The sequence below is a fragment of the Musca domestica genome, unplaced genomic scaffold, assembly GCF_030504385.1.
Source record: "Musca domestica strain aabys unplaced genomic scaffold, Musca_domestica.polishedcontigs.V.1.1 4, whole genome shotgun sequence".
In the NCBI taxonomy this organism is placed as follows: domain Eukaryota; kingdom Metazoa; phylum Arthropoda; class Insecta; order Diptera; family Muscidae; genus Musca; species Musca domestica.
In genome coordinates, this window is record NW_026712328.1 from 24,362,982 (window position 1) to 24,379,466 (window position 16,485).

Here is a 16,485-nt window from a genome sequence, read left to right on the forward strand (position 1 = left end):
CAAAATAAATGCAACAAGTTGTTTGATTTTTTATTGTTTTGATACTAATTCTGACATTACAAGCCAAACAGGTAGACCTCTATACTTGCAATTTTTTCAAAGTTGACCTACCTTCTCTTCATTGTACCATGGATCTAGCTATGTATGTCCGTCCGTCTGTCCATGTTAATTTGTAATCAAGCTACAGGTCGCAACTATGGCCCTATCCTCACGAAATTGAAAATGGAGGTGGGGTTATGGTCAGAATAGAATCCTATTGTTTTTGGAGATGATTGCACAATATTTAGGGGTTGAAATGTACCAAAAACAGAAAAATTTCATGATTTTGCCATCGGACAATATTTAGCGGGTAAAATAGACCCTAACTTTTATGTAAGGAAATAAGAAAATTTCCACTAAACCGCGAATATTTTTAATCCCAGCCATATCACAAATACATTAAAAGGTCACTTCTGACCATTAAAGTGATGCTGATAGCCAAAAAATCGGATGTATAGCAAACTAGGTATAATATATATGTAAAAGAATAGACCTTATTTATTCTGCTTATAAGTCGAGAACCGCTGGGCCGATTTTAACAATTCCCATCAATTCGGAATGGTCTCTTGCCAGAAACGGATAAAATCTAGGAAATTCGCGGAAAAATATTGCAAGAAAAAAGTTAATATCTTTTGTTCCATTTTTTTCAATTTTTGTCAAATTTTTTTTCGGATGCGATTTTTTCAATTTGACTTCCAATTTTGAATTGTAAATTTTTTAAATTTTCACACTCCGCAACACTACGTTCTGAGGGTATTATATGCATGTCACAATTATCGTCCGATCATCACGAAATTTTGTATGGCGGTAGGGTTAGGGTCAGAATTAAAGCCTATTGTTCTTAAATGTACATTTAGGGGTTCAAATGGACTAAAAAAATAATAATTTTCTAATTTTGTCGTCGCTCTATAGATCACAATTGAAAACTAATCGACACGGAATTTTGCATCAAAAGAGATTTAAAGGGCATTATTGTAGTGTTGTAGGGTATCACGACCATAGCCTTTGCTTATTTGTTTATTCTGATTTCGTTGATAAATATAGCCAAATATCGTACACAACCATATCATAAAGATGAGTATAAATTTGGAGAAACAGAGGAGTCTCTTGCTTTTAGAGATGATCGCAAAATATTTAGGGGTTCAAATGAACCAAAATCAGAAATCTATTAAATTTTTTGCAATGAATGTTTATTTCTATTTAGAAATTACTATGGAGTTATTTTACTTATAATAAAAATTGTGCCGCTTATATAATTCAGATCTGTGTTCTATAAAGCTTTAGAAAATATGCATTAAAGACTAAAAGTAGGGGGCGGCAAGGCGGACCGGGCCAGCTAGTTAATATATATTTATTTTATTTTTTTACTTTTATTCCTTTTCTCTGCCAACCTTTCTTAAGTTATTAGTTTAGTAAATAACCTCACTTTATTTTGTATATATGCAACAAAGAACCCTTCAACTGTGTTTTATGATAAAATTAAGAATGTAATATTTCCATTTTTTCATAATTATACATTTGACAACACGTTAAATTTGACATGGTAGATTGCAGAAAAATGCAGAGCTGGATGTAATTTTTTTTTGTCATGAGATAACCTTGATTTAATTGTACCATGCTCTTTTAAATGATTTAGAAAGTTGGAATTCAACATTATTTCGCAGCAATTGGTATGTGTTCAAAGCCAAGCATTGAAACCCCAATACATGTTAGAGGCACAACATTTATTATTTTCCCCACTGGAAGAATGTTCAAGTTGAGAAATGAGCCGTGGTTGATGAACCAGCATTTATAATAGAGTCTCCGGAATTGTTGGGAATTTAGTATTTGAAGTTCGTCCTTCCCTTCTGCAGAAAGTTGACAAGAGAGATCAACTGTTATGTAAACCCCCATATAACAATTCTGCAATTCGTAGTAAGTACTAATATCTCTGACAGGAAATAATGTTCATATTCTTGCGTTCACACATCTTAGCCTATAATGTAAGCCCCTGTCACCCGGTATTTTGATAATTTTATCCACACTGAAATTTGGTATTTGCGGTTCAAATTTAATAATGTTAGTCTGATTTTTAAATGGAAAATTTAATATTTGAAGTTCACAATGCATTCATAATGATTTCCAATTGGTAAACTCAAAAGATGTGGAGAGAAGAGAACTTTCCTCTTCGATAAAAGTTGCTTTGCTATGTAAAATTTCAAACGACGATACACGTGTCTTATTTTCTAAGTTCTACTTTCATATTCTACTGAATTTTTCCTGTAATTGTTAAGTAATTTCATCATGTTGCACAGTTTGTCCTTCCGAGTTATTTAAATTGTATTTATCAATTCAATGATTATCCATAATATTTTTTTGAGAATTTGTAGGACAGAATTAAGGTGACGACACATAAGTAGTCTGGCATCATGGCATGTAAACGTTTTTTTTTTTTAATCTTTGAAAACAATAGGTCTAGCCCTTCTGAGCCTAACCCTGCCCTTGGACGACAATTGCAATCTATATATAACACAGGTTGAAAAAATATTACATAATGTACACTTCAATATTATAAGTCAAATTATAAAAATCACATGCGATAAAAAATAAAAAAACGCACACAAAATACTACAAAATTAACATCATTATTAACATCTTTTTATGCGATTGTTTTAGATTGACAAAATCTGCCAAAATCGGTCCAGTCATTCTTGAGATATAAGCATTCTAGATTCCCTTCCTTTGTATATATACATTGTATATATTTCGCTATATTTATCCGATATATTTACTATCGGCATATATGTAACGGTCAGAATTGACCTTTTCGTCTATTTGTGATTTCGCCGGGATTAAAAATATTTGCGGTTTAATGGAAAATTTGACTTTTATTTAACACAAATGTTATGGTCTATTTCACCCACTTAATATTACCCGATGATCAAAATTGGAGCATCCGCATCACTTGGTCCATAATTATGACCTGTAGAGCAACTGCAAAAAAGCAATAGGCGTCTATTCCGGCTCTAGCCTCACATCCATTCTAAATTTGGTGAAGATCGGGCCATAATTGCGACCTGTAGAGTGATTACAAATTAATATGGACAGACAGACGGACGGACGGACATACATAGCTAAATCGACTCAGCTCGGTGAGATAGGAAGATCCATATATACTTTCCTATGTGGGAAACCAATATTTCGAGGTGTTACATAATTTTTGGTTCAATCAAACTTATAATACCCCCAACACATAGTGTTGTAGGGTATAAAAACATTCAATTAAAAAATAGCTCTCATATATATTTCCCATTCGATTCAATAAAATTTTTAATATAAAAATAGTCAACACACCCAACTTTTCTTACTGGATTAATTTTGGAAATGAGTGACGCCAGTCGGGGGATATGTTGAAACTTTATTTCGTTTGAAATAGCCATCAATTTTAAATTTCAGTTCAGTGAATGAAATATACATTGGCAAAGTAACCTTGAGCGGTGGATGACAGCTCTTTTAGATTATTTATCTATGTTTCAATGTTTCAAAAATTTCAAAATACTTGGTTTGATGATAAAGCGGTTGAAACAATGTCAATACATTAAAAAAAAAAAGTCAAGCTTATAAGGCCAAAATCTGTAGGTAGAGATGAACAACGACAAGAAAATGTAATTGATGTAATATGTCATTCTTTATTGAATTAATAAATTAATTGTATTCTAAATATGTTGGAAGAAAATATGAAGAAAGGGAGAAAAAGACTTAACTTCTATCAGGTTTAACAGCATCTAATGGCACAATTCTCTTTAAAACAAAAATTGAAGGGCCATCTTACTTCTTCTTGGCTGGCAAGTACTTTTGAGAGGGGACAGTGGCAAAGTTGGTAGCACCAACAGAAGATTGGGAAGAGGATTGGAAAGATTGTTGAACGAATTGTTGTTGACCACCGAAGCTGTTGCCACCTTGGAATGTGGCGGAGCCCAAGTTGCTACCCAAGCTGCCACCAGCGCTACCACCCTGGAATGAAGTGGTTCCAAAGTTACCACCCAAGTTAGTACCAGCATTGCCAACATTGATAACGCCACCACCAATGACAGAGGTAACAGGAGCGACACCTTCATCGGAAATGTGAGTGGAACCACCCAAAGAATCGTATTGAGCTTGGATTTCTTGTTGGGCACGATTGGCTTCTTCTTGGGTTCTGTACTTGATGAAGAAGACTTCGGGTTTGTGGGATTTCTGTTCGTTTTGAACAACCGACAATTGGTTTTGGAGGTCTTTAAGGTCGGGTTTCTTGGACAAGACATAGATGACGGTCTTTTCTTCGTTGGAAGCTTGAGCACGTTTCAGGGAATCCAAGTTCAATTTAAGGTTTTGGCTTGGGGCCTTAATGAAGACAATGCGGTAGTTTTTGCGGATGGGTCCCAATGGTGTGTCGGCAGCGTTGCCAATTTCCTCAACTTCCTCGGGGGCAGAGTGAATGAAAATGTCCTTGGAGATGATAACTTGTTGTTGGGGCTGAGGATGAGGTTGATAGCTGGGTTGGCTAACGAATTGTTGTTGTTGTTGAGCAGCAGGAGCAACGAATTGTTGTTGTTGTTGGGCAGCCGGAGCAACGAATTGTTGTTGTTGGACAGCAGGAGCTGGTGCAACAAACTGCTGTTGGACGGGAGGAACATATTGGGGAGCTGGAGCTGTGTATTGTTGAGAGAATTGAGGAGCTGGGGCGGGTGCTGGTGGAAGGTTAACCTGAACTGGAGCTGAGGCACTGAACGAGGCCAAAGGAGGCGATTGGACTACGGAGAAAACAGCATTATTACTGGCTGGTTGAGAAGGGCGGAAGCTTTGTTGCTTAAAATTACCTCCTAGAGCAGGACCGGGTTGTGCCTTCTGTGGCTGTTGATAGTTGTAGCCAGGTTTGGCTGAAGCTGATGCCACCAGGGCAACACACTTTAGAAGGGAGAAGAATGCAAACAAATTAGGAAACAACATTTACAACTCCGCCGCTTGTGAAGAACTTACCAAAACTACAAAGAATTTATTCATATTTCTCTAAAAGGGTGCTTCCCAAGATGCTGTTTGAATGAACTGAATGATTGAACTGATGCCCTTCTCTGGTCTGACCGAAACATTTATACTATTACAAGTGTTCCCGCCCTACAATTTGAATAACAGCATTTCTGTAACTGATCTGCCTCAAAAATAACAGCAGTGTTATTTTTGAGGCAGACGTAGCAGTGTGTTGTAACAATCCCAGTTTGTTGCAAAACGTTTGTCTCTTTCTTCTGTTTCCAAATGCCAAACAAACAAAGTAGACAAAACTGGTCGCACATTTGGTCAATATAATAAATTCATAATATTCAATTTGTTTCAAAAGTCGCTATGTTGTTAAAATGCATCTTAGCTCACCATCATCATCGTATCAAAACAAAATCCAAACAAAAATATTTCTTTTCAACAAAATATTATCTAATAATCCCTTAAAATTCACATAAAAATACCTGAAAATGGTCGTCATCCCATTCAAAGTCATCCCATTGTGGTCCATTAAAGCGAATTGATTCAGTTTGTCACCTTGAAATATAATTTATGCATAATATTAAACCAAAACTATTTTGTGGCTTCCACAGCAACTACAACAACGTCGTAAGAGAATCACATTTCTTTCTTTACATCTTCCCACTGCTTGCTGGTTGTTTCGTCGGGAGAAACACATTTGCCCATTAGCATACGGCATTAATCGATCGATGAGTGGGAAACTAGTTCGTTGCGTTTATTCGTCTGTTCGGAATTTGTTTAAAATTGCGTCTATCTTCTGGTTACACTTTTAGTTCAGCTTCCGATTTCTTGTTGGCAAGAGGAAATGGATATCAACCTGCATGGCGATAAGAAATACTTCAAATTTTTCCTATATTTACAAAGTTGCTATAAGTGTTGAATTTTGGACAGTGACAGTAAAATCAACATCACTGGAGAATGTTAGGTGTCCCATAATTTTTTTTTGCCATACCTAAGGTGGAATAACATATAACTGGTCATGTGAATATTCACAACTTATTGGAAATGTACAACGAAGTTTTTGTACCCTACAACACTATGTGTTGGGAGTATTATAAGTTTGATTGGCCCAAAAATTATGTAACACCTCGAAATATAGGAAAGTATATATGGATCTTCCTATCTCGCCGATCTGAGTCGATCTAGCTATACATATCCGTCCGTCTGTCCATGTTAATTTGTAATCGCAATTCGCAATTATTGTCCGATCTTCACGAAATATAGAATGGAGGTGGGGCTAGGGCCAGAATAGAAGCGTATAGTTGTTGGAGATGATCGCATAATATTTAGGTAGTTGAAATGGACAAAAAACTGAAAAATCTCCTGATTTTGCAGTTGCTGTACAGGTCGCAATTATAGACCAATCGACGCGTATGTTAGCATGGGTCTAGAGGTTATGGCTGGGCAGAATTCTTCCAATTTTGATGGTCATTGGTTAATATTTAGTGGGTGAAATAGACCATATACTTTGTGTTAAATAAAATTCAAATTTTCCATTAAACCTCGAATATTTTTAATCTCCACGAAATCACAAATAGACGAACAGGTTAACTCTGACATTCACGTTGGTACATATATCGGATTTATATAGCGAAATATATACAATGTGTAAATACAAAGGAAAGGGGTGTTAGTTAGAATGCTTATATCTCAAGAATGGCTGCACCGATTTTGACAAATTTTGTCAATTCAGAATGCCCTCTTGGCATAATAGTATAAAATCTAAAAAATCGCATAAAAATATGCCAATAATGATGCTAATATAGATTTTGTCGTATTTTGTGACATCTTTATTTATTTTTTCATATTTTTTATCGCATGCGATTTTTGTATATTTTGTAATATTTTTTACCTTTCAACACAGGTTGGGGTTATTATATACAGATTGCAATTATGGTCCGATCTTCACGAAAATTTTCACAAGGGTATGGTTAGGCTCAGAATAGCTAGGCCTATTGTTTTCAAATATGTTCGCAATATATTTAGTTAAGAAAATCTTAAAATTAAAGTATTGGGATTGAATATAGCGTTCACTTAGAGTTTTGTGGAATCGGAATAATAATAATAATAATAATAATAATAATAATAATAATAATAATAATAATAATAATAATAATAATAATAATAATAATAATAATAATAATAATAATAATAATAATAATAATAAACAATTTTGAATGCATATAAAATCAAAGGGGGTAAGGTAGGGTTCAGTTTGTACATTTTATGACCTACAGAGTATGTACATTGATAAAGTGGGTTGATAAAAATTTAATCAAAAACGTTTCAACTGTTTTGGCGAATTTAAGTTGTTTCGGTCGCTTTAGTCACAATTTCAAACCTCATTTCATTTAAATTGGCGGTTTAATTTCACAGTATGCAGAAAATATCCATGCAGACAACTGTCTGAATAGGTCCAATATGTAGTTTTGCAGAAGTCCCCATATATTAGTACCACTAAATATTTCAAATTTAGAATTGGGACTTCGAAATAAGTACTGTTTCTCATGACAGTAAATTGCATGTACAGATCCACGTCTTCGTATTGCTCCCATATAATATTAATTTCCTTTTGTTCGATAGTTCCACTTATTAGTCACATTATTTCAAATTTAAATTTTAAAGTTTGCTATAGGCACTATAATTTTAGTGGTGATTTTATCAAATAATTTGTTTTATATTTTGCAAGTTCCTTCCTTTCTTGAATCGTCTGTCCAGCCCGCACACAACTGCATCATTTCACACCTACCCAACTCACACCCGAAAATCTTGGAATGCACACATTAAGGTACTCCACGCGTCTGTCACTAAACAAGTGAGCATAGGTTTTAGTCGTGCGGGTCCGACCATGTGATACCTTACAACACTTCTGTTTTTGGTTCATTTGAACTTCTAAATATTTTGCGATCATCTCCAAATGCAAGAGCCCTCTCTGTATTTCCAAATGTAGACTCATTCATAGGATTTCAGGAACATTTTTAGTTGTTGGTCCATGTAAACCCCTAAATATGTTGAGAAACATTTATAACAACAATGGGCATAGCCCTTCTGAGCCTAACCCTTATGAACATTTTCGTGAGGTTCGGACGATAATTGTAATCTGTATATAATAACCCCAACCTGTGTTGTAAGGTGAAAAAATATTACAAAATATACACTTCAATATTATAAGTCAAACTGAAAAAATCGCATGCGATAAAAATATGAAAAAATAAAATATATAACGAAATACTACAAAATCTATATTAGCATCATTATTGACATCTTTTTATGCGATTTTTTTAGATTTTATACTTTTATGCCAAGAGGGCATTCTGAATTGAGAAAATTCTTTGTATATACACATTGTATATATTTCGCTATATATATCCGATATATTTACTATCGGCATCTACGTACCGGTCAAAATTGGCCTTTTTCTTCTATTTGTGATTTTGCCGGAATTAAAAATATTCGGGGTTTAATGAAAATTTTACTTTTATTTAACACAAATGTTATGGCCTATTTCACCCACTAAATATTCCCCGACGACCATCCAAATTGGAAGGCTTCTGCCCAACCCTAAGCTCTAGTCCCAATTGCGAACTGTAGACCAACTGCAACTTCAGGAAATTTTTCAGTTGTTTGGTCCATTTCAACCCCTAAATATTATGCGATAATCTCCAAAAGCAATAGGCTTCTATTCTGACCTAACCCCACTTCAATTTTCAATTTCGTGAGGATCGAGTCATAATTGCGACCTCTAGCGTGATTATAAATTAACATGGACAGACAAGCGGACGGATATACATAGCTAAATCGACTCAGGTCGACGAGATATGAAGATCCATATGTCTTTCCTTTATGGGAAACTAATATTTCGAGGTGTTACATAATTTTTGGCCCAATGAAAGTTTTAATACCCCCAACACATAGTGTTTTAGGGTGTAAAAATAAATGTACGCCCCATCTTACTGTCCACCAATATTTCCACTGTGATATTTATAAATATTTATATTGGGCATATAGCGCCAATTACGTAACATTGCTTCATTCATTACTGACAAAATATTTAACCTACAACAACAATATCATATCTTCGGCAAGGCAGTACAATGTCTATTTTATGACAAAATTATGATAAAATATTTTATCTCAAAACGAGATTATTATAATTTTATGCTTATTCAATGCATATGTAACAATGGAACGTAAACAACAGTTGGAGACAAAATAAATATTTCCAAGTATATAGACATAAATAGCAGCAATAATTCAAATTCAATGGCATAATATGGTTTTTGTGATCGATTGACGAATTTTATTGCTTTTTTGCAAAGCTCATAAAAAAATCCATATTAATTAACGAAGGGTACACAAGAGGGTGGATATGTGCACTAGTGGTAGCCAGATTTTTTACGATTTAAAAGGTAGCAATAAATATATCACACTTCAATAAAATTATTTTTTTTTTTTAATGTAACAATCCGTTAGGATTTATATACAACCATTTAAAATATTTGACTATCGCAAAGGCTACAAAAATAAACAGTAGAAACTTGGACTTGAAACTGTTAGGGGGTGAGAAGCTTAAACAGAATCGTAGATTAAAATGAGATATATTAATATTTACAAAAATTGTATCTCTATATTTGAAAGTACTATTACGATATACAAAATCGGTTTACGCTCTGGGAGAGTTCCAGAACACTCTAGCGCGTCAGACTGAGAAACGTGATTTGGCCAGACATGTATAGGATCTAGAACCATTTGTTCAATTCGTATAAGGCTGTACTAAAGAGAATTTACTCCCTTTATTCAAAACGACTGAATTAAATTGTAATTTGATGATAACTTAGTTCAAAGTCGATCATGCGTAATATGTATTAAATTTTATATGCATCGTTTGTTTTCAGACGGGCAGCGTATAGCAGTAACTCCAGATATTCAATATTTTAATCATGTTGCTATATATATCTACTTGCTGTCCTGGTCCTCGATGCTGGTCCTTAGTTTTAGTGCTAAATTAATATCTATACAGGGTGAGATAAAAAAACTGCAAATGAATTACTTCGAAAAGTAAAAAAGCGACTTGATCGAAACACGCGTCGCAGTGACGGAAAAATGGCTGGTGAGCTGAAGATATCGCAACATTCCATTCGGCAAATGTTGAAAACTGAGCTCGGGGTAAAGCCATTAAAATTCCAAAAAGTGCAAGAACTTACACTGCAACCGAAAGTAAATAGACTCAAAAGAGCTAAAGATTTGCTTCGCTTGGCCGAAAGTGGTGAACTGCCGAATTTGGTTTTCCCCGATGAGAAATCATTCATTGTCCAGCAGTTTGTAAACAAACATAATGATTGTGTTTACTTGCCAAAGAGGTCAGCTGAAAACGTGCACCTTCGGTTGGCCAACACAACTCAAGCGCCGGCCATGGTGATGGTGTGGGCCGCCATAACAGCCGATGGTCGCTCTCCCCTCATATTAATCCACCGTGGCATCAGAATAAATGTCAACTATTATCACGAGGGTGTATTAAGGCCTTGAGCACGCAAACATTTCGGCCACATATATGGGACATTCCAACAGGACTCAGCACCATCGCACTCAGCACGCGTCACCCAACAATGGTTACAAAATGAGGTTCCTCGCTTCATTTCCAGCGCACAATGGTCACCAAAATCTCCGGATACCAATCCGTTGGACTATTGTGTCTTGAATATTTTGGAAAGCAAGGTTGGCACTAAAAAATACCCCAAAAAAGGGCTTCGACGGGAATGGGCCAAAATATTGCTATATTGAGGAGTGCATTTTTTTTTTGTAATTCTAAATGAAATATGTAAAATATGAAATTAGAGCGCAATACGAGGTGAAATTCTGAAATTTAGTAAAAATAGGATTTTTTCATCCGAACAATTCTACCACAACCTTCAAAATACTTTAAATCGTAGGCACCGTTATACGGCTGACTATGTGCAATAGTGAGCAATTACACTGTGCAAGAGCCAATAGGGGGTTCGAATTCTAAGTGGATAGTATTCGTTTAGCAGATCAAAATCCGAAAAAGGGTTTGGGTTCTAGACCACACTTTTTTACAGCCCATTATAAATAGCCTTAACCATACACAAAGGGCCTTAAATATTTCATTCCATACTTCGCAAAATTAAGGATAAAAAAAGATAGAGGGTAGCCCGATTTCATGTATTATTACATCCTCCATCTTGGAAAGGAGGGTATATTCACTTTGGCATTTCGTTTGTAACATCCCTAAATATTCATCGTAGGCTCCATAAAACATATATATAACGGTATCTTTCGATATTCGTTTTCTGATGATTTTCGCCACATGTTTCCACGGATTTGTCTAAAAATTTGTATTTGCTGGTCGTAATGGGTTCTAGCTCCGGTGGCGAAACATTGTTTGTATAGGTCCACGTTTTATAGTCCCCATATAATGATACTTCCCGATATTCGTTATTTTTTATGATTATTGCCACATTTTTTCACGGATTTGTCCAAAATTGTTAATTGTAGGTCATAATGGTTTCTAGTTGGTGTGGTAAAACTTTGTATATATTTGTTTTGGTATAGCCCCATATAACGGTACCTCCCGATATTCGGTATTTTGATGAAATGTTCTTACTGGTATATGAAATTTAAAGTGAAACACGCTTGAACTCAGATACTTTTATTTAAAAATGTTTCCTTTACTCTAAGGTAGAGGGTATTAAAATTTCGGCCCGGCGAACTTAATGTTTTTTACTTGTTTAAATTAGTATGTTAGCCATAGTTTTCATAAAACTTCGGCAAATTTTGGCAATTTGAGTTCTTAGTAAGATGAAACTATTCTTGCAAAAAACTATCAATATAACTCATATCATCATATAAGGCTCATATGAAGGTACCACCTTGTCCTTATTTGGCATCTTGGTTTCTTCTCGCAGACAATTTTAAATGTAGGTGCTGAACAGATTTTCCTGAAAATTTTCATGTACACTGCAACATCGCCTGAAAGTAATATAGGCCATATAATTTTTTTAAATTCCACTTGGAACTGGAGATATAGCATCACAATCGGAGGTACCTCCCAATAATTTCGATTTTATATACACATATCTATTGATCGATTACAGATGCAGTCTCCAAATTTAGAATGCGTAACGGAATTTGGAACAAAAATAAGTTTGCCAAATTATATTGAAATCGGTTCAGATTTGGATATTGCTCCCATATATATTTTGGACCGATTTCGTTCATTTGATGCCTCAAACACGATATGAATGTTCGATTCCAATGAAATTTGGAATGTGTGACGGGATTTGATCGGAAAATAAATTTGTAAAATTATATTAAAATCGGTTCAGATTTGGATATAGCTCCCATATATATTTTCGGCCGATTTCAAGCATTTGATGCACCAAACACGCTATGTATCTCTAATTTCAATGAAATTTGGAATGTGTAGCGGATATTAAAACGAATATACATTTGTCAAATTATAGTAAAATCGGTTCAGATTTGGATATAGCTCTCATATATATTTTCGACCGATTTCATGTATTTTATGCACCATATACGATATGTATGTTCGATTCTAAAGAAATTTGGAATAGGTAACGGGATTTTGATTAGAAAATAAATTAGTCAAATTATATTAAAATCAGTTCAGATTTCGATATAGCTCCCATATATATATATATATATATATATTCTCGTCCGATTTCACATATTTGACCCACCAATTTCAATGAAATATGAAAGGTGTGGCGGAATTTGGTGTAAAAGTAAATTTTTTAAAATTATATTTAAATCGGATCAGATTGGAATATGATTTTAATAAGAAGCATTGACCCACAACGCCTTAGGCTAACACCAAAAAAACAACACAACAATTAATTTGGAATACGCTTATCACGGGGAAGTATTTTGCTACCTCGAATTCACTAATTGCAATATAAATGCCACTCAACTTCAAAAGATTGCAGTTTTCTGCACGCTTGGTATTTGCTATGAAATAAATAAATCCCAAGGACAAACCCTTCGTGTATTCATGTCATGTTACTGCTTTTCTAATGGTTTTGTTTATTTACGCACTAGAGTAGTGAAATAAATATTTTTTTTTTATTTTTAAATTTGTTTTGCGCAACATATGGTCGTAAATAATTTTGAATGCACATAAAATCAAAAAAGGGTTCAGCTAGTTACCTATACAGGGCCATATCTTCGTGCATTCCCAAAATAATGGTACCTTCTAATTTTTTCAAGTGATTTATCTAAAAATTGTTATTTGGAGTCCGCAATAGGCACTGACTGTTCTATCAGGTAATTGTATATACAGATCCATGTTTGAGTATTGTCCCTATGTAAATGTACCACTAAATATTCGGCAGTTTAACAATTTAAGGGCATTTTTTTACACCCTCGACCATAGTATGGAGGGTATATCAAGATTGTCATTCCGTTTGTAACACCTGGAACTATACATTTTAGACCCCACAAAGTATATATATTCTTGATTAGCATAAAATTCTATGTCGATTTAGCGATGTCCGTCTGTCTGTGGAAATCACTCTAGCTTGCAAACAAAATGAAGTAGATTAATGAAATGTTACTCAAATGTATAATAATGGTATTGAAAATGAGCCATGTAGGTCCACGTTTTGGTATGGCCACTATATAACGGTACCTCCCGATATTCGGTATTTTGCTGATTTTAGCGACATTATTTGCCGGAATTGTTTCAAATTCGGTGTTTTGAAGTTCGTAATAGTTACTACAGCATATGGCAGATTATCTGTGCAGGTACACGTCTTCGTATAGCCCCCATATAACGGTAGCTTCCGATATTCGGAATTGTTTCAAAGTTGGTATTTGGTGTCAAAAGGTAACACTTTCTCTAATACAAATTTGTTTAGATGACCCCAGATTTTCGTATATCCCCATATTACTGAACTTAACTAATTTCTGTATTTTGATGATTTATGTTACATTTTGTAAAATAATTGTTTCAAATCTTGAATTTGGTGTTAGTAATGAGTACCACTTCCTATGTCAGAAAATTATTTAGGTGTTTTTGTTGTAACAGACAAAACCAACTTACATGGTTATGCTATTTCGTTCATGTAAAACGAAAGAAAGCATAATAAGGGGAGAAGATGAAAATGTTAATAAGTGCGGTTGTAAGATTTTCCAAAAGAACTTTAGTTTAATATAATTCTTTGGTTCCTCTTCTATTGAGCTTGCGATCTCGTCATTGGGTAAAAAAAAAAACTTTTGTCATAGGAGTTATTTTTAAAGTAACTTCTGGGGAGAATATCACAGACAAAAAAGGATGAGGATTGGTGGCTCTGTCTTTCATAAATATTATGCTGGGAATGCGTTATGAAATGGCTTCCATAATGTTAAGTGGCCTGTAATTTTTTTTCACAGTAATTTTGGTACTTTTACAGTACCGTAGCTTAAACATTGGTAGTGAATTAGTGGTAGATATAAAGAGTGGTAGTATCTAGATCAATTTCCAAGCCATTTAGACGTTCATACGGCTAACCCCGAACATACGCAAAGTGTGCTGCTAAACCTAGTTCCGATTTATCTTAGAATCCTAATCATCAAACCCTCGTAAGACCCGACGACCATTTATAACAGTTCCTTACTGCCATCGAATCGTCAACAATCGAAAAGCCAACATAAATCCGAACAATAAGGCTTTAATTCTTGTTTTCCCTTACTTGTCAACATCCGAAGATCATCCACTAGTTTCCGATCACCTTCGGATCACCGGTAACCTGATCGTTATGCCCGGTTGCTCACACTTCATTAACAACCCGAATGTTAATCGTAAACAACCCGATATCGCTACATCATAGTTCCCGCTCGTCCTAAAAATGGATCACCCTCTGAATACCAACCCCAAAAATTCCCAATTGCCTACGAGAGATTGAAGTCGAGTTTCCAATCATCAACTGAATACCTCCTTCCAAATTATAAGTCTTTTCGCCATCCTATATATTTTATTGCATTTGATTACTAATATATTGTACATTAGAATTTAAATCAATAAAACAATTTGAATCCAGGAAAGGCGGGGATCTGCTACTCCTATCTGCTTATGGAGCCCCAGGTCACAGCTGAGCTTCTTTCAGACGGCTATAAAACCCCATTGCAGCATTAAAGTCTCCCAATATAACACTTTTTAGATAGCTATCAATTTCATCTGTAAACATGTTTTGGGACACATAAACTTTACCATAAGAACCCTAACTGAAATCTTGTCAGCATCACATTCTCCACCGCAAGTATCATTGTCTTAGATTTAAATTTGTTATCAACACATAAATTAACATGAAATATCAAAATTTGTTATTCTGCATACTTAAATCTTCTATTTTTTTAGTTTTCTTTTAGTGATTATTCCTAGATATCTTCAGATAGATAAATTTAAATTAACCCTTTCAGTGTTTTTGTCAAATATATTTGACATTTAAAAGTACTCTCTTTCTTTGCCATTTTTTGTTTTTCTTACGAACCGTTATTTTTGATATTTTTTAAACAGACACGTTCGCTATTTAAAAATATTGCAGTTCTATTCTATTAGTTTCGTTTTCGAATTTCTGAGCACATTTTAGTAAATTAGTACGGAATTTCAGATTTTTATCTCGACAAAAATTTTCATTGACACTGAAAGGGTTAAAATACAATCATTTTTTACGAGTTGTTGAAAAAAACAGTATACTCGCGTGCCATTGTATATTGACAATTGAAATCGATTTGTGGCGAACAGTTATTAATAAAAATTCAAAAAAAGATACATTTATCTCATTTTTCCTTTATCGATTAAAATTAAAAATTTATTTTTAACACTTGTTAACATGTCACCTTCCGGGTATGCAAAATTTTTCGATAGCAAATATTATTTAATTAATGTAAAAAGACTGAACCTATTATGTCGGCTCAAAGATTTAACTTCGTAAATTTATTAAGTCGTATATTGCATCTTGTTAAACATTCCAGAAACCGATCAAATATATATGCCTATGCTGATTTCTAATAAAAAATCGATAATGTTTTGGCAAATAATCAATTCCTACTGTGATTTGGTACGCATATTTTAAATGGCAGCCAGCCAAAACCAATTTGAATCTGTTTATCATGTTCGATATCGGCGATACGAACGAGCGAAATTTATGCAAAATTTATGCCATTTACACCAAATTCGATTTCGATCGTTGACCCAATATTCGGAATTGATGGTCCAAACAATGAGTTGCTGGGCTCGTGACTATGCTGTAATCCAGCGTTTGAAACAAACGTTTTGGCGACATATAAAAACTGCAATGTAGACAAATAACATTAACAGTTATAATTTTTATTTCGCATTGTGAACATTGCTGTTCGCTTTGGGGTTTTTTGGCTACAGGGAACTTTACGAGCACG

General features: G+C 34.4%; 1 protein-coding gene across 2 annotated transcripts; it reads right to left on the bottom strand.

Moving 5' to 3' along the window:
* Positions 1-3,684: 3,684 nt before the first annotated feature.
* On the bottom strand, positions 3,685-5,146 carry LOC101901164 (nuclear transcription factor Y subunit beta). 2 transcript variants are annotated; one of them, XM_011297807.3, is made up of 3 exons: positions 5,038-5,146; positions 4,878-4,965; positions 3,685-4,811 (listed from the first exon to the last, which is right to left on the bottom strand). In XM_011297807.3, the coding sequence occupies exons 1-3, from the start codon at positions 5,059-5,061 to the stop codon at positions 3,847-3,849; spliced, it is 1,077 nt and encodes a 358-aa protein (XP_011296109.2). In that variant the 5' UTR covers positions 5,062-5,146; the 3' UTR covers positions 3,685-3,846. The 2 variants fall into 2 exon arrangements, with proteins under 2 accessions (XP_011296109.2, XP_005174934.2); XM_005174877.4 differs by having other exon boundaries at positions 3,685-4,965.
* Positions 5,147-16,485: the final 11,339 nt, after the last annotated feature.